Here is a 19,120-nt window from a genome sequence, read left to right as displayed (position 1 = left end):
TTATTGGAATTTTGAGACAACAGGTCCAGGAAGCTATCATCTATTTCCTGATTTGCCAGCTATGTTATCTTCTGTTAATGTATGCATTTGTTAGTGGGGTTTGTTTCATAGTTTTTTTCAAATATGGGCCTAAAAAGTGACTGGTTTTGCCCACAAAATTGAAAAAAAAACATTCAGATGTGCAATTTTTCGTGTAATATTTTGCATTGCAATTGCAATGCAAAATATTACACGAAAAATTGCACATCTGAATGTTTTTTTTAATTTTGTGGGCAAAACCAGCCACTTTTTAGGCCCATATTTAATTAATTTTTTAATTAATTTTCTAATTTCTATTTTATTCTAAGTTTCTATTTTACCGCACATTTTTAAGTGGAAAATGTCTTTTGAATTTTTTTCTGCCGTTTTTGAAGACTAAATTTGTTCTGCGCCAGATATTTATCTGCCGGGCAATATTTGGTAGTGTTGAGCAAATAATGCTGATTACAGCGGTGGGAGCATTAGCGATGCCTTTTGTTAAACTGTTCAGGGAGTGAGTGTTTCAATAATGCCATTTTGTAATTGTTATAGATAAATAGATAGATTTATTTAGCTTTTTCGTATAATGCAATAAAGCAAGGATGATCAACGGGGACATCAAGTTCCTCTTTTCAGATCACCCTCTCATAATGGTAGCTCAAGACACTGATATACTTTGCAAAACACCAGATAGTAATACACATGGCAGAACATAAGACAATATTATGGAAGATCGATTAGTTGGAGCGATTTTTGTGTGAGTGTAGGTTCAGTGTTTGTGCAACTAAAGAGCAGTTCAGATGTGGAGTGGCACTTGGAGAGAGCAGTGAGGTCTATCTACGGAGGACTGCTCAATTTCCTTAAAAAACAGAACAGGATTAAGCCATTCCGCAAATTACAGCCACTTGCTACATGCAATAGTAAAGGATGGACAGATGGAAACGCTTTCTACAGGTTCGCACTCATCCTTCCATTCCTTATTTGAAATTAAGATAAAGTTGTGAAGTTGAAATCCAAATTAGATGATCCTGAAATCAACTGCTTTTTAATTGCTCTCAAAACGAAGTTTGTAGCAATTTTTTTTAGTCCTGTCGGTCTTTTTTTATACAATGTTTTGCTTGACCGATTTTTCGTCTGACCCATTTGACTTTTCTCAAAAACGGGATAAATAGGTACCGCTCAGAGAGCATTAGGTGGCTGAGCAGCTCTCTTAGAGCGAGGCTTACGCCTTCCCAGTCTCTAAGTTTGCTGTTCACAGAAACCTTTGAGACAGTTTCATGTTGTGAAGGGCTGTTCCTCTGATCTTAAAAGTTTGACCCCCCTCAGTCACCTCACCGGTCGTTTGAGAGCAATCCACCCTTGTCGGTTATGTTTAGTACTGCCTGCCAAGCAATCTAAAACATTTTTTGCATGCTCAAATCAACATTTAGCATGTAGTACTTCAGTAAATCAGCAACTTTTCCGATTGTTCACGTTTCGCTGCAAAAATTTTAATTTTTTTATTAATAGCCGCCCTCATCTTCTCAGCCGGCTATTATAGCGCTCCTCTTTTTTTACAATTCAAAGAATTTGAATTGTATTGGGGCGCTGTCTTTTTTTTTTTTTAAGATCTGTTCACACATTTTCATGATTTTTGAAGTCAAATTGGAGTAGTGATTTTGGTCACGCCGAAACAGGAAATGGAGCGAAAAAGCGAGTGGTTTTGCGGCGTGAATTTTTTTTCGCTCTAATTTTAAAGTAGAGTGAGAAAATGGTGTTTGAACAAAAATTCGGTTTCTCGGTAGTGGTTTTTTGTTCACATGCGGCAATTTCACTCTGATTTTTACTGTTTTTTCGATTTTTGGATCAGATTTTTTTCTAAATGGTTTTCCCAATCCATTCACAGCTCATTCTAGGCCTAGTTTTTTGTTTGAATTGAATTTTCAATTCTCCCTAGTGGTTTTTTTGTTCAAATTCGTCATTTTGACATTGATTTTCTGTTTTTTTTTCTTATTTTTTGATCTGATTTTTTTAAAGTGGTTTTCTCAATTCACTCATAGTCCATTATTGGTCTAGTTTTCCTGTTTAGTCAATGAAAATTCTTTGAATTGTACGTCAGGACTTGTCCTGCTATGTTTTTTAACTTCGTCGAATAAAAAAAAGTTTCGCTTTACCTCATTTTGCCGCCTTTTCAACATTTTGCGTGAAATCTTTTTGACTTCTCTAGGCTAGTTTCTCTCTTCTCTCATTCTGCTAAAAGTGATTTTGAACATCAGTTGCTCAGCAAAGCAATTCAAAATGAACAGAGTCAGTATAAAAAATTGAAGTCAGAAACGGGATAAACCCATAAAGCCCTATTTTAGATGCCCGCTATTTGAACGCCGTTCCTATAAATATTAGTTACCTCTCTCTAATGCTTATTGTTATTGATAGTAGCCCCTGTAGCCTCTCTCTAAGAAACAGAAGTATGTTCAACTACGAAATGCCATCAAAATAAATTGGACTTAAAAAAATGTTTTTGTACAAATTTTTTTTTTTCAATATCTGTGATTTCAATCCCAATCATGCTTATTGGAATCAATGGCGGCTATTTTCCGGCAATCTGCCGGGTATGTTTAAATTTTTTTAAATATCCAGTGGTATGTTGGAGCTAGCTACCTATTGCATTAAAATATAGCAGGCCGTTATTCATTATAGCTGCGAAGCTGTAAGCTTTGAGTAGCTATATTGCGGTGCTCTTGGTTTTTATTAATTCAAAGAATTTGAATTGTATTGGGGCGCTGTCTTTTTTTAAAGTTTTATATCTACTTTTGATATGCTTTTACGGAAACCCTTTTTGTAGCTAAGATCAAAAGATCTGTTCACACATTTTCATGATTTTTGAAGTCAAATTGGAGGAGTGATTTTGGTCACGGCGAAACAAGAAAGCGAAAAAGCGAATGGTTTTGTGGCGTGAAAATTTTTTGCTCCAAATTTAAAGTAGAGTGAGAAAACGGTGGTTGGACAAAAATTCGTTTTCTCGCTAGTGGTTTTTTGTTCACATGCGGCAATTTCACTTTGATTTTTACTGTTTTTTCGATTTTTGGGTCGGATTTTTTTCTAAATGGTTTTTCCAATCCATTCATAGTCCGTTCTAGGTCTAGTTTTCTGTTTAGTCAATGAAAATTCTTTGAATTGTACGTCAGGACTTGTCCTGCTGTTTTTATTTCGTCATTTTTGTTACGACCATATGACGTCACAGCCACTTTTTGTTCATTCGTTCATCGAATTTCAACTGAATTGCATGTGACGTCATTTTTCGCTTTTAGTGGAGGGAGTTTTTTTGTTCATGTTCAGATTTTGTATCATATTTTAACAGACTTGATTTTTTTGTTTTTACTTTTTTGTTTCATGACTTTGTTTCAAGATTATCATAAATTAGTGAAGGCACTTTTTGTTTAATGAGTTGTTGGATGGCGTTTAAATGGATTTTCACTTCGAGTCGTTTCCGGAATTCTTCCGGCTATGTTTTTTTTAAGATCTGTTCACACATTTTCACGATTTTTGAACTCAAATTGGAGTAGTGATTTTGGTCACGCCGAAACAGGAAGTGGAGCAAAAAAGCGAGTGGTTTTGCAACGTAAAATTTTTTCGCTCTAAATTTAAAGTAGAGTGAGAAAACGGTGTTTGAACAAAAATTCGCTTTCTCGCTAGGGTTTTTTGTTCACATGCGGCAATTTCACTTTGATTTTTACTGTTTTTTTCGATTTTTTGGATCGGATTTTTTTCTAAATAGTTTTCCCAAGCCATTCATAGTCCGTTCTAAATCTAGTTTTCTGTTTAATCAATGGAAATTCTTTGAATTGTACGTCAGGACTTGTCCTGCAATGTTTTTTTTGTTTCGTCTTCTGAAGCTCTTTTTTCGTTTTACATTTGTTCACACAGCAAAGCTGAAGAAGTCAAATTTTCCGAATGACTTCTTCCTCTCACTAACGGCATTTGCACGCGTGACGTCATTTCTCACTCGCTTTAGTGAAAGAAAGATTTATGTTATTTGCGTGATTAGATTTTGATCATACGTGACTTACCTCACTCAATAAAATGACTTTTGCACTTTAAAACTTAAGTTTAATTTGAATTTGTTTAAGGTCAAAGGAACTCATGTGTGCAGTAAAGATCCCTAATAAGAGGCTTCTGTGGAATGAATTTTAACAAGCTTTTTCATATTGGGTTTTGTGGAATGGTTTAATCTTTATTGTGTTTGCAGTAGAATACGTGACCAGAGCATGGACCAGATCATACAGTACAATATGAACGGGGATCCGAGCTACGGAGAGTATGACATTTTTGTCAAACAGTCCTCCGTATTCTACCAGCAGATCGGAACTTGGTAAGTTGCACATACTTGAACCAGAAGTGAACATTAGGCTGCCTATAGAAATTGAATTAATTAAGTAATTCCGTGTAGGGATAATAGGTGACATTTTATCTACATAAATGCAGAAACCAAGAAATTAAGAAAACAAGGGATAGACAAGACACTACAAGAGGACTTCATACGAGCTGCTCAAGCTCTTTCGAAGAAGCGCATTGAGAGGTGGTTAAAAATTTCGCGAACAAGAAAAAACAAGTTCATTCATTGCTATAGTTATCATAAGACATCAAACCGTTTTCTTGTCACCTATATATACAGCATAAATTGATACAGATAATCATAAGTTCTTTTTTGGTTAGTTTCCTTACATCTTTCATAATCAGATCAATTTCGATTAGAAAATTTTACTCCTGTATTTTGGTTCTTGGATACTTGGAATTGTAGCTGATTCATAGCCGCGGCCAGCCTCTTAAATTTGGATTGTATTTGTGCGCTGTTTTTTGCCGAGAGTTGAAGAGGAGTATTCGTGGAGCGTCTTTTTACGACTCAGGTTTTTTCATGTTTCTTGTTTTTGCTTTTTAATGGCCGCCCTCATCTTCCCGGCCGGCTATTATAGCATGTTATCGACATCGATAATCTCATTGGCGCTAAATATTTACCGCAAAATTGTCATAATCGTTGTAAACTAAAAGATATTGATTCATAACACAAGAATTTGAAACCAAAAAGGGCACGTGGGAACAATGGAATTAAGGTAATTTTGAGGACTAAGGTTTTTTTGAGAAATATCAAAGAACAGACTAGAAAGATTAGAAAGAAGGCAAGTCGACGCCCCCCAACCGAGCACCAACCGACCCCCTCAAGAGGCATCGAGATTGTCATAGCACTCATATTTTTTTTACTTCATTCTGCTCAGGGTGCTTTTCAACAGCAGCTGCTCGGCAAAGCAATCTAAAATGAACATAATTGGTATGAAAAACGAAATCCAAAATTGAAACGAGATAAACCCATTAAAAGCCCAATTTTAGATACCCGCTACTTTAACTTTATTCTCGTAACTCTTAGTTCGCGAAATTTTTAACCATCTCTCAATGCGCTTCTTCGAAAGAGCTTGAGCAGCTCGTATGAAGTCCTCTTGTAGTTCTCATTGATACCAGCCCCTGTAACCTCTCATTAAGAAACAGGAGTATGTCAAACTTATGTCAAGCAATCAATTTTTTATTCTTTTTCTGTTCCTTCAATCCAATCGGTGTTGTGGTAATCAATGGCCGCTATTTTCTGGGATTTTGCCGGGTATATTTTAATTGTTAGTTAGGTAGTCTCTGACAGGCGTTGGGTGGGGCAGTGATGGAGCAAAAGAAAATCTGGAGTGTTCTCTCAGGTTAATTGTTTGGAAGCAGCTTTCAGCATATTTTGTATTTACTTAAACAAAAAAATGTTCTTTCTTTTTCATTTCTGTTTTCCCGTGTGTATTGTTGTTTAGTTTTTTTTTCAATCGATATGGAGTGACAATATTTTATCAGATTTTGACAATATTTTATTAAAAGTGACAATATTTTATCAGATTTTTTAAAAATAATTTAAAATTTTATGATTTCTTTTTAATAGCCGCTCAGCGATAGCTGAGGCTATTTTATTGGCCTTCTCTTGTTTTTTTTTATTTCGTCGTCGCGATTTTTCTTACGACCATATGACGTCACAACCACTTAAAGTCTGCTTTTTGTTCATTCGTTCATGCAATTTCAACTGAAGTGCGTGTGTGACGTCATTTTTCGCTCTCAGTGGAGCGAGTGTTTTGTTCATTCGCGTGATTAAATTTTTGGTCACACTTGACTTACCTCACTCTCAAAAATGACTTTCTCACTTTGAAATTTTTTTTATTTACTTTAATTCAAAGAGATAAGATCAAATGGGTGTGTGTCACTCTAAATGAAGGATATTTGAGAGCAGCTGATAGAGGCAGCAGAAACTTTTATCAAAATATAATATATCAGCCTTCAATGAAAAGACGATTTTTTAGTCTGTCTTTTTTACTGTTTTTGAGACTGCAGATCTGCGAAGCTATTGCGGCTGTTTTCTGGCAATCTGCCAGCTATGTTTTCTCTTATTTTCACTCTGTATTGTTTCAAAACTATGGATCAGAAATGACTAGAGGCACATCTTGTTTACTGTGTAGCTGGCTGGTACTTCTGGAGTGTATATCTCTTTCGAGTCGGTTACTGAGTCTTCAGGTTGTTTTTTTGAAAAGTTATTAATAGCCGCAGTGAGCCTCTCAACGGCTATTTTTAGGCGCTCTCCTTTTTTTTTAAAAATTTGCTTTACCTTTTTCTCTTCACATAAGTCACCACTTTTCACGTTTGACTTCTGACTTACCTCACTTTCTGTTTCAACTGAACGGAATTTAAAACTGATTCAGTAACTTTACTCAATTACGTTTAAGGGCAGAAGGCGAAATGAAGAAATCAAAAGAAGCGCGATAAACCAATAAAGCCCGGGCATAAAGAATTAATGTTTAAAGACAGTGCAGTAAGTTATCAAAGTTCCTTAGAGTTTGCTGCTAATCTGTATTAGTATTGAGCTTATTGTCCTTCAAAATAGAAGCTAAGCCCGCAGAATTTTTTGAATCTAATGAAACTGCGGACCACATTAGAACACTTTTTGACACTTAGAAGAATACTAGGCTGTCCGTAACTTTTTTTCGTGCTTTAAGTTATGAAAGTTCCTTAGAGTATACTGCTATCAGGTGTAATTAATAAGCATTTTGTTCTCCAATTTAAAGGTTTTGCCATATTTTTTTGTTGTAATGAAACTGCAGAGGAAATTTGAACATTAAACACTTCAAAAATATTAGACTGTCGTCAATTTTTCTTTATTTGTTTTTCTAAGAGTTTCATTCAATCCAAAAGGCGGCCAGTGAGGTCAACGGTGGCTATTTTCCAGCAATCTGCGGGCTATATTTTTTTCATACATTCTTTTGATTTATAGCGAGAATTGTAACTGTGAAAAAGCTCGCTTAGCGAGGATTTTTTTGTTCACGTGCGCTTTTTTCAAGTTGTTTTTTTTTGTTTTCAAATTGTTGTCTGAAAAGTTATTACTCTAAAGTTATAACTTCAGGTTGTGTTGATTGGTTTTGTAGGTTGCGTTTTGAAGGATTTTGGTTATTAATGGGAGTTTTTTGGTTATGAATGGGAGTTATTAAAAAAAGGGCCTCTGGTACCGAGCAATTTTCTCATAATTTTGACAAATTCATAATTTTTAGAAAAACTGTTGATTTTTGACATTCAACAATTTTTCCCATTTATTTCACAATTAGAATTGTTTGTGAGCTTATCATTGCATGTCCTGAGTTGAGTGAATATTTTTTGTCTCTAATGCATAAAATAATGTCTTCGTTTTTACATGTACTTGTACAAATTGTATGTAACGTTTATGAATTTTGTAGTTATTTTTGGTTAATCTGCTTTTTAACAAATCTTTCTTTCTTATTTTAATTTTTTTGCTAGCAACTGGTGATTGTGCCATCAAATAATACTCATTTGAAAAGCTTATTTTTCGGCAACGAAGACTTCTTATCGGTCGGTTCCTGAATTCTTCGGGCTATGTTTTTTTTATCGATAAGAGCTGGGAATAGAAAGCGATTTGCGGATAGTCGATTATATAATTAGACTTTTATAGATGCCAATTTGAACTGATCTTTGAAAATCTTCCGTTTTCGACGCTTTTTTAGCGGTTTTGCTTTTTTTTCAAGTTTTTGTTTATACTTGTCTTGGTTTATTTTGGTGGTTGAACGTATTTCTATAATAGTTTGGGCAAACTTTTGATTTGGTTGATATCAGTTCAAGTTTATTTTAGTTGAGGAAAATGCTAACTTCTTGTCAATTTTGTTTTTGCAAGTTTTTCCCTTTAATTCTTGTTTAATTGCTCTCAAACGAAGTTTGTAGCAATTATATTAGTCCTGTGGGGTCTTTTTTTAATGCGATTTTTCGCTTGACCAATTTTTCGTCTGACGCTTTTGACTTTTCGTCCTCAAAAACGGGATAAACAGGTAGCGCCCAGCGGGCATTATGTGCTCTTAGAGCCTTTCAGGTCTGTTTCAGCTCAAACTGTCTTGGAGACTTATACTTATACTTATGGTGTGAGGGGCGGTTCTTAGAGGTTGACACCCCCCCCCTTTGTTGACCCCCCCCCCACCCCCACTATTGGCTCCAACCCCCACCGCGCTTTTGCCCCCCCCCACACCCAGTGCTGCCCCCATCAGCCCCCGGTGCACCCCCCCCCCCCCCCCCCCGTGGCTAGCTACTGACCAAGCCAACCGCTCGCCGGTCGTTTGAGAGCAATTCGCCCGACGTTAGTCGGTTATGTTTTTCTGTCTTTCAGAATTTTATTTTATTTTCAATTATTAATTTAGAGTTCTGCTGGGGTTATTTTTGACAAAGGATAAAACCAAAGGTTCGATAGGTCAGATTTTCTCTCTAGAAAATGTTAAATAGTTCTTGTTTTGGGTTTTCCAAGTGAATTCGAGTGCGTTTGAGTGTAGTGTTAGTGCTCCATGAATCAACAGAAATTGTTTTCCAATTTGCGCTGAGAAAAATTAATAAGACGGTGCAATTTTGATAGTAAATATTATAATAAATTTAACATTGTTTTGCTTTGATTTTTTAATTCTTACTCATTTCGATCGGGTTTTCTCCTTTTTGGATATGTTTCCTTAGTTTTTTTCTACAATTTGATAGTTATTTAATGAACGTATGCTAACATGCTAACTATATCAGGTATTGTGTCTTAAACACAGGTTTGCAGAAATATTTTGTTAGGTAACGAATTGATTGTTATAATGATGTAAAGTTTTATTACTTTAATCAGTGGTTGGCTAGGGTTTTAAATATTATTTCCCTGAGTGTCTTCTGAGTCTTTCGGCTAAATTTTTTTAATGCCTGTTGGCTTCGTCCGATTTTTTCATCTCATTGATAAGTGAACTCAGCGTGGTGTTTTAATCACGCTTGAGTAGTAAAGGGAGTGAAAAAACGAATGAGTTCGATGTGTTATTGTTTCCTGAAACTACTTTTAAAGTTAAGTGAGAATTAGTATTTGAACAAATTATGGTTTTTAATAGCTGCTCTGAACTTTTCAACCGGCTGTTCTGGAGCTCCTATTGTTTTTAACTTCGTCGAATAAAAATTTGTTTCCCTGTACATCATTTTCCGGTTTTTCTACATATTGTATGAAATCTCTTCGACTTCTCTAGGCTAGTTTCACTCAGACGAACACTATTTGATTGATTTTCAGTGAGTTTTTGTTTTGGACGTTTTAGTAGCTTTTTGTTGTAATGTTTATTAGTGTCATTAATGCCTGTTCCCACTGGCTCTGTGTGATGGAAGTTCTGCACTTACTTCGTATTTCGTTTCAACCATTTTTCACAATTTGTTTTTTAAAATATCTGACTTTTTAATAGCCGCCCTCATCTTCTCAGCCGGCTATTACAGCGCTCCTATTTTTTTTTACTTCGTCGAACTTTTTTTCGCTTTACCTCATTTTGCCGCTTTTTCGACATTTTGCGTGAAATCTTTTTGACTTCTCGGGGCTAGTTTCACTCTCTCTCATTCTGCTCAAAGTGCTTTTAAACAGCAGCTGCTCAGCAAAGCAATTCAAATTGATGAGACCCTGTCTTCATTAGGCGTTTTTTGTCCTTTTCACCTAACGGAGATCCGTACTGATGATTTATGCCTTCCAGTGTTGTAAATTATGCTGTGATTAATGATATTAGATTGTTGTTTTGTTTTATTGACTTTAACGCTAGGACAAGAACAATTTGATTTTCGCTAATTTTCTCTGTTTTCGCCCATTTGACATTGTCTGTTTCCTCGAGTTTTTTGTATTGTTTTCTTGTTCTAAGTACGGTTAGTTCCAATATTTATATAAAGTGTTATTTTTATTTTGTATTAAAATTGGTTTTCGGAAAAATTCCTGTCGTGTCTTTTTAAATTCCTTTCGATCTAAGTTTTTTCGTTTTCACATAAATCACGACTTTCATGTTTGACTTCTGACTGTTCTCGCCCACTGTTTCAACTGAATGGATTTTTGGTACCTTCCCTCATTGAATTATGCAATGTAGTGAATACTGTCAAAATTAAAACAGCCGAATCAGAAGAGAATGGAGTAACCTTTTTAAACTTTTTAATTCTCTCAAACGAAGATTATAGCAATTGTATTAGTCCTGCGGTTTTTTATGCAATTTTTCGCTTGACCGATTTTTCGTCTTACCGTTTTGACATTTCGTCCTCAGAAGTGGGATAAAAAAGTAACAACCGGAGGGATTTAAGTTCTCATACAGCCTTTCGGCTTACTGAGTTGTGTATGCGATTAACCGAAACTGTTATGGAGACATATGTTCTTGTTGTGAAGCTCTAAGTGATTGACACCTGCTGTTCGTGCATTCCCCCGCAATGCGCACTTCGCCTTCTTCAATTAGCTGAAGCTAAGGTTTGAGAGAATTTGCCCGACATTGTTCGCATGAGTTTTTCTGTTCCAATCTTGCTGCCCTTCAATGGTGTCAACAGCGACCATTTTCCAGAAATGTGCCGGCTACGTTTTGAGCCTCCAACTGATTCTTTTTCATAGTAAAAATTTCATAGTAAAAATAATTCTTTTTCATAGTCGGTCGTTAAGCGTTGTCCTGGTTGCCATATATTGTTGTGAGTGCTGAATTATGCCAAACTCAGGGCTGAATCTTGTGTGATGACTGTAGGAAGCAAGGTACGGGTGGGAAGGACTCACAGATCTACGTGAACGAGAAGTTGATCCAGAGTGACAACACTATCTCTTGGATTGGGAACAGTCGCAAGTTGCCAGAGGGTGTGACGATAGAGGGCAACCTGAGGATAGTGACAGTGGAGGACAGGCCATTTGTGTTTGTGATTGAGATGCCACCCGGACCACCAAAGAGTTCATGCAACAATGCCACATTTGCTGTCTGCAAATACTACAATCCAGGTATTCGCTATGCCTATTATTTAGTTCATGCTGATGGCAAGATGGCAGATTTTGAAGAACATTTTGTGTTTACAAGCCAGTGTGAATGAAGAACCGTCTGGAGTTTTCACTAGTAGTACACATTTATTTTGGAGAAAAATTAATAGAAGCGTTCATTCTAAAATTGTATCATTTTTCTGAAATTAGCTTTAATTTACTGATGAAAAACCAGCTGCGCACAAATGAATCGAATCAGAGCGTAAATGCAACCCAAACAAACATAACGGATTGAAGTCTGGAATTTTTTTTAGTCATTATAGCTGTAAGCTGAGCGTAGCTATATTGCGATGTTCTTGGTTTTGAATTTTATTGGGGCGCAGTCTTTTCAACAATTCGAGGAGTTGTATTGTGTCTTTTTTAAATCAATTTTCTCTGAGTGTATTTTTTAAATCAATTTTCTCTGAGTGAAATTTGAAGCTGGAAATGAAATGCTTGAAAATTTTTTTGAGTGGTTAAAGTTTTGAACAAAATTGAAAGGAGCATTTTTTGTTTTCTTTATCTGAGTTTTATGCTAATCTGGAGGTTTTTCAGCCATTTTGATGTTTTTTAGGCTTAATCATTTTTTGCGAATTGTTTTCTTTCATTGCATTCATTGGGTTTTGAATAGACGTGTAATGTTTGAAAATTTTTTGAGGTATATATTTATTGCAGTATTGGTGGTTTAAATAGTCATTTTTGTTCAGAAATTTTGCAAAAAAATCAAGAACATAGAATTTTTTCGTCAAGTTCTTGCCATTTTTTTTGAAAGTTGGAAAATCGTGAGTCTATTATGGCTTTTCTTCTGTTGCGTGAGCATTTTAATGTTATGGTTAACGAGAGGTCTTCTTTCTTTTTTATGTGCACTTTTATTATATGAGGAAATAATGGAATTTTTTAAATTCAGGTGGGTTTTTTGCGCAAAATTATCATTATTTGACTTCAATTTTCTTGTTCTTTAGTGAGTGGTTTTAGTGTAATCGTTTTCGGGAAGGTTTGTTTATTTGGCAGATACAACTCTTCGAGTCGTTTCCGGAATGCTTCCGCGTGTTTTCATAACTGAGCGCGCAAAGAAACAGGAAGTTCAATGAGTGAATGAAGTTTGAAAAAAATGTTTTAGTAGTGAAGAAACTCGAAGAGCAGAAAAGATGTTTTTTTCCACATACCTTCTTCTGAGACAGGGGGAAAATTGTAATTGTAAAAAATTTTTCGATAATTTTTGGATTATTTTGATAGCGTTAGGGAGCTTTTGTTAATTACAGTTAAATACGCTTTTTGACCGTTTTTTTTTTTGCGGATTTAGAGGGATTTGCTTCTTCGTTTTACAGCATTGAGTGTTAACTCAATTAAAGCCTCATGCTTCTGGGCATCTTTTATTAGGTATTAAATGAAGGTTTTTTGTGTAAAACAGTTTCTGCTATGAAGTTTGAGAAAAAAATCGATGCAATTTTTTCCGAGGGCTTTTTCAATTTTTTCAATGATTCCCATTTTTCTCATATTATAGAATGATTGATTCATTCGGCGGTCAAGTAACAGATGATGATAAAAGAGTGTATTTTGTGATGGTGGTGGCCTTGTTTAGAGAAGGACGTGTATGTTGACAAGTGTTGCTATGGCTACTGCATCCAACTGCTCCAATCAGTATCATCTGCTCTCAACTTCTCATACACTCTCCATTTGCAGAGAGAGGGCAAATTTGGACACTACAAAATTGTAAGTATCATTTCATTCATCGTTTCACATTACTGTCTTTTGTCCCACGACACCACTGAAAAGCCACATCGGTTTTTGTACAACCAGGATCCTACTCACTAATTTGCTCTCGGCAGATAGTTTTCAGGGGAACGAAATCGACCCTTAATTCCAAATAAAATTAACCAAACAATATTCCTTTTAAGCAGCTGTGTACATAATTGAGGGGATTAGGCTTTAACTGTTTCTTAATTTTCAAATTTCAGCTGAATTTTTATAATCCAAGAACATTTGTTTCTCTACCTGTGAAGTAAAATTAAAATTGGAGTGTGCTCAGCAGCCGCCGTTAGCTTCTCATCGTTTGTCGATAATATTAGAATGTATCGAAACAGGAAATTTGGCATGATTTTATACTCGTGGAACAAGTAAAAAGAGGTAAAGTGGGTAGTTTAGGGGCTTGAAATTTTTTAAAAAAGTGAAATGAGAAAATAATATTTTTAGAAGAGAACTTTTCTTCATCTGCGGCATTTTTGACATCTGTTTAAACAAAGTTAGTAGCAATTATATTAGTCCTGTGGTCCTTTTTATGCAATTTTTGGCTTCACCGATTTTTCGTCTGATCCATTTGACTTCGTCCTCAACAACGGGATAATCAGGTAACGCTCGGAGGGCATTAAGTGGCCGAGCAGCTCTCTCAGAGCCTCACGCCTTACTAGTCTCTAAGTATGCGATTCACTGAAGCTATTTTGAGGAATTCAAAAATAGAAAAGACGAAACCCATAAAACCAGGTATCAAGTGACGCGTTTGTTAAATTTTGTTTTAAGTAGATCTACCAGCTTTGATGCCAATCAGTATCGATACTGGTGCTTTTATGCTCTCATTGGAAAGGAGAATTATCTCAAAAACAAATAAAATGTTATTGGAAAAATTGTGTAACATTTAATTTTCGTTTAGCTTGTTTCAATCTCAATTTGGAGTCATGTTAATCAAGCCCGACCACTTTCCCCGCAATGTGCTGGTTAAATTTAAAGTTACTCAAAGAGCTACTATTGCGTCCATTTTTTGTTAGTGGGCTTTTTGAAATTTTTGAATTTATGATTATTTTTTTGGTGATCTTTACTTTTTGTTAGTTTTTGGCAGATGGTCTTAGTTATTAATAGCCGCCTTCAGCCTCTCAAGGGCAATTATTTAGGCGCTCTCTGTTTTACAATCCTTTGACTCTTAGAAATTAGAAAAATTTTGTCAATAGCTATCTCTTCATTTTTTTGTGTTTGTGTCACTGCGGCTATTTTATGCTCCTGTAATTTTTCCGACGTTAGTTGGGTTATTTTTAATAGCCGCACAGCGATAGCTGGGACTATTATTGGCCTTCTCTTGGTTTTTTTATTTCGTCGTTGCAATTTTTTTTACGGCCATATGACGTCACAACCACTTCAAATCTTCTATTTGTTCATTCGTTCATGCTATTTCAACTTAAGTGTGAAATAAAGGTATGTGTCACTGTAAATAAAGGTTATTTGAGAGCAGCTAATAGAGGCAGCAAAAACATATCCTGATTTTTAAATAAAATTATAACATATCAGCCTTCACTGAAAAAAGATTTTTTTTTTGGCCCGTCTTTTTTACTGTTTTTTTAGACTGCAGATCTACCAATCTATTGCGGCTATTTTCTGGCAATCTGCCAGCTATGTTTTTATTTCATCGTCGCGATTTTTGTTACGACCATATGACGTCACAACCACTTCAAATCTGCTTTTTGTTCATTGGTTCATGCAATTTCATCTGAAGTGCGTGCTTAACGTCATTTTTAACTATTAGTGGAGCGAGTTTTTTGTTCATTCGCGTGATTAAGTTGTTGGTCACATGTGACTCTCAAAAATGACTTCCTCACTTTGAAATTGACAGCAACTATTATTGGGGACATCGTGGTTTTTTTACAATTCAAAGAATTTGAATTGTATTGGGGCGCTATCTTTTTTTAAAGATCTGTTCACACATTTTCATTATTTTTGAAGTCAAATTGGAATAGTGATTTTGGTCACGCTGAAACAGGAAGTGGAGCGCAAAAGCAAGTGGTTTTGGGGCGTGAAATGTTTTCGCTCTAATTTTAAAGTAGAGTGAGAAAACGGTGTTTGAGAAAAATTCGCTTTCTCGCTAGTGGTTTTTTCACATGCGTCAATTTCACTTTAATTTTTACTGCTTTTTCGAGTTTTTGAATCGGATTCTTTTTCTAAATGGTTTTCCCAATCTATTCATAGTTTATTCTAGGACTAGTTTTTTGTTTGAACCGAAGTTCGATTTTTCACTAGTGGTTTTTTGTTCTTATGCGTCATTTTGACATCGATTTTCTTTTTTTTTTTTACAATTCGAAGAATTTCAATTGTATTGGGGCGCTGTTTTTTTAAAAGTTCTGTTCACACATTTTTATGATTTTTGAAGTCAAATTGGAGTAGTGATTTTGGTCACGCCGAAACAGGAAGTGGAGCGAAAAAGCGAGTGGTTTTGCGGCGTGAAATTTTTTCGCTCTAATTTTAAAGTAGAGTGAGAAAACGGTGTTTGAGAAAAATTTGCTTTCTCGCTAGTGGTTTTTAATCACATGCGGCAATTTCACTTGATTTTTACGGTTTTTTCGATTTTTTGAATTGGATTTCTTTTTCAAAAATGGTTTTCCCAATCCATTCATAGTTCATTATACGCCTAGTTTTTTGTGTGACCCAAATTTTCATTTCTCGCTAGTGGTTTTTTGTTCACATGCGGCATTTTGACATTGATTTTCAGTTTTTTAAATTTTTTTGATCTGAGTTTTTGTAAATGGTTTTCCCAATTCACTTGTAGTACGTTCTAGGTTTTGGTTTTGTTTAGTCAATGAAAATTCTTTGAATTGTACGTCAGGACTTTTCCTGCTATGTTTTTTAATTTTTTTGATCTGTTTTTTTTTAGAAATGGTTTTCCCTATTCACACATAGTCCTTTCTACGTCTAGTTGATTGTTTAGTCAATCAAATTTCTTTGAATTGTACGTCAAGACTTGTACTGCTTTGTTTTTTTCTTGCGCGTGATGAAGTTTTTTGGTCACACGTGACTTACCTCACTCTCAAAAATGACTTCCTCACTCTAAAATGGACTTTTCTTTACTTTAATTCAAAGAGATAAGGTCAAGTGAGTGTGTGCCACTCTAATTAAAGGGTGTTAGAGCAGCTACTAGAAGCAGCAATAAATTTGACAGTTTAATTAAAATGTGACATCTGAGCTACGAAGCTTTTGCGGCTATTTTAGCATTCTGCCAGCTATGATCTGTTTTGTTAGTTCTTTTGTTAGTTTTGGCGATGTTCTTTTGTTAGTTTTAACGATGTTGACTTTAGAAATGTAATACAAATTTTTGTAAAAAAAAAATTAAAAAAAGTTTCACATGTTTCCAAATTTTGACAGAGTGGAAAAGTTAAAAATGAACGAATAGGTATTTGATAATTGTGAAAGCTGACGTAGAAAACAAAAGATTGTTTTCAAGTGTTTTAAATCGAAAGCTTCACTAGTTTAATTTGTGAGTTTTTTTAATGGTTATGTTTAGTTGTTATTATCTGCTTTTTAAATGTTCTGCTGGTAATTTCTGCGATGGGAACGTCTTAACTCGGAACTGGTCGCCACTGCCATCACTGGCTAGATAAGTCAAATTTTTTTCTGTTATGCTCTTTTCTCAGGAAGCAGAGAATGTCTCGCGATTTTATCAGTCGTCCAATTACAAAAAGTTAAATAGTTCAAGGTTTATCCATAATTTTTTGCAAGTTGGTTACATTGGTTGTATCATTGTTACAGAGGAGTTCTGGAAATCCTGGTGGGAGTGCAAGTGTGGATAGTTCCACCTCAACAGGTGGAGGTAAGAGTGAGAGAGTGTGGAATGGGGCAATTGGGGACTTGGTGAGGGGAGAGTATGACGCAGCATTCGCCTCCATGACCATTGACCATGACAGGTCCAATGTTGTAGACTTCACTAACCCATTCAAGCCGCAGGGACTCTCCATTGCTGTCAAAAAGGTAACCAGACAAACAACTCTCACAATCATTGCATGGAAACTATCATGGCTCTGAAGCTGTAAGCTGAGCATAGCTATGTTGCAGTGACGTTGGTTTTTTTAACGACCCGAGTACTGGATTGGTGTCTTTTTATCCGTAATTTTGGAGTAAATTTGAAATCGGAAATGCTGCAGGTGCTGAAATTTGTAGTGGTTTGACTGCTGAACAAATTTGGAGAGCGGATTCAAGTGTTTTTAATGCCACTGTTTTCGAACGAGCGATGATTTGATTTTGCTTTTAAAGTTGGGCAATAGTAATAATATTAAGGTTGCTTTGAATGCGTTTCATTATTTTGCTTTGTTAAACTATTACTCTTGTTTGGAGGTTTTTAATGTTCTTGATTTTGATGCGATTTGAGGGCCATCGAATTTATTGGCCGGAGGCATTTTCCAATTGATTGCAATTTTAATGGTATAAAGCGTTTTCTAGCTGAGATAATTGACAAAGTTTGAGAAGTATGTCCCTGTTCTTTATAGCTGCGAAGCTTTACGCTGACTGGAGCTATATTGCGATGTTCGTGGTTTTTTAAATTCAAAGAATTTGAATTGTATTGGGGCGCTGTCTTTTTACGACTCCAAGAGGTGTTAATGTTTTTTTTTATGACTGAGCGAGCAGAGAAACAGGAAGTTCAGGGAGTGAATAGAGCATGAAAAGGTTATTTCAGTGATAAAACTCGAACAGCAGAAAAAAGAGTGGTTATTTTGTTCAAACCTACTTTTGAAAGAGAAATTTGACAAAAAATTGAGAAATTTCACACAATTTTCTTTTTTTTTACGCATTTTTCTCCTTTTTTTCTCCTTCGAAAATGGTGGGATATGTTTTTGAGCTCATTAAGGCTTGGCTGAAATTCTATGGTTAGATTACTCGTTTTCATTGCATCAAACAACGTTTTTTGTTTGTGTCCTTGTAGTTCTTTTGTTTGACTTACGATTGCTTTAACGCCCCTATTTCGTGCCTCATAGTTACGTGATGTTTTTCCTTTAAATATCTATAAAAAGTGCTATAATTTAGTTTTCAAGGCCATATCTAGCCCGCATTTCCATCTGGGCCTGTAACCCTTATTTGTTTATGCTTACTAAAAACAACCGAAGATTGACAGGATTACTGATAAACATACTACGTCCCTAAAAGCCTCAATGTTTACCTTTTTAAGTTCCGTAACGATGAATTTGTGTAATTGGCAAATAACTTCATAGGAAAATATGTACTTGGTGAAGTAATTGTGCTGATAAAGTAGGCTCTAATACGGAAATTGTATATTTACTTATCAAACATCAAGAAACGTATAAAAGCCAGAAATTGCCCAACTTGAACATCAGTAAATATTTGCGAAGGACCAATACAACTTGAGGTATAACTCTGCGGAACCCACAATCACCAGAATACCAGAGAACCAGCCTGACAACAGTTGATAACAATCTCTTGTAACTTAATTAAAACTTGCAAAACTTCTCATTGAATTTTGTTTAATTTCGTTAAAATAATTAAAAGATCGAACTGGAAAATCCTTATAAAACCACTAAGTTACAACAGGCTCCCATAGAGTTAAATTGAGTACCGAAAACTAATAAAATACAAAGCAGCTAGTGGATATATCAAGCATCTGACCCGCTCAATAAGAGGCTATTACTAGCTAATTTTATTCAAAGTATATCCGCTAAAAATTGCACTATGAAACATCTATAATAAGTCCTTGTACGATGGTGCTAATTCTAGTTAATTACTCAGAATATTGATCGCCAAAACAACGAGATAATGACTATGAAAGTTAGTGCGTTATATGGTGACAGGAGTTTCCAAGTTTAACGGACCGATATTCAGATTAATTGTTTGACAAATTTGACATTTTGATTCTTCCATTATTTGATTCTTTCCTTGACTTCTTTCATTCGATTACCTAAAGAAGCTCCAGGCAGCATCCGGCACACCACTTGTAAGCAAGACGCTAATACAGAGATCAGTAACAAAGGAAAGAATGATTGGAAACTGTGTTTTTGTCTT

General features: G+C 35.4%; 1 protein-coding gene across 2 annotated transcripts in view; it reads left to right on the top strand.

Annotated features, from left to right (window-relative positions):
• Positions 1–19,120, top strand: part of LOC142345794 (glutamate receptor ionotropic, NMDA 1-like) — a 97,714-nt gene that overhangs the window by 44,883 nt on the left and 33,711 nt on the right. For both annotated transcript variants that reach the window (XM_075398154.1, XM_075398155.1), the window contains exons 7-11: positions 786–972; positions 4,244–4,366; positions 11,097–11,341; positions 12,939–13,069; positions 16,862–17,080. In XM_075398154.1, the coding sequence (XP_075254269.1) occupies positions 786–972; positions 4,244–4,366; positions 11,097–11,341; positions 12,939–13,069; positions 16,862–17,080 (905 nt within the window). The remainder of the gene's footprint in view (positions 1–785; positions 973–4,243; positions 4,367–11,096; positions 11,342–12,938; positions 13,070–16,861; positions 17,081–19,120) is intronic.

The sequence above is a fragment of the Convolutriloba macropyga genome, chromosome 9 (genome assembly GCF_964194025.1).
Source record: "Convolutriloba macropyga chromosome 9, txConMacr16.3, whole genome shotgun sequence".
In the NCBI taxonomy this organism is placed as follows: Eukaryota; Metazoa; Xenacoelomorpha; order Acoela; family Convolutidae; genus Convolutriloba; species Convolutriloba macropyga.
The sequence above is the reverse complement of the archived record's forward strand: the minus strand, read 5'-3'. Positions and strand labels throughout refer to the sequence as shown.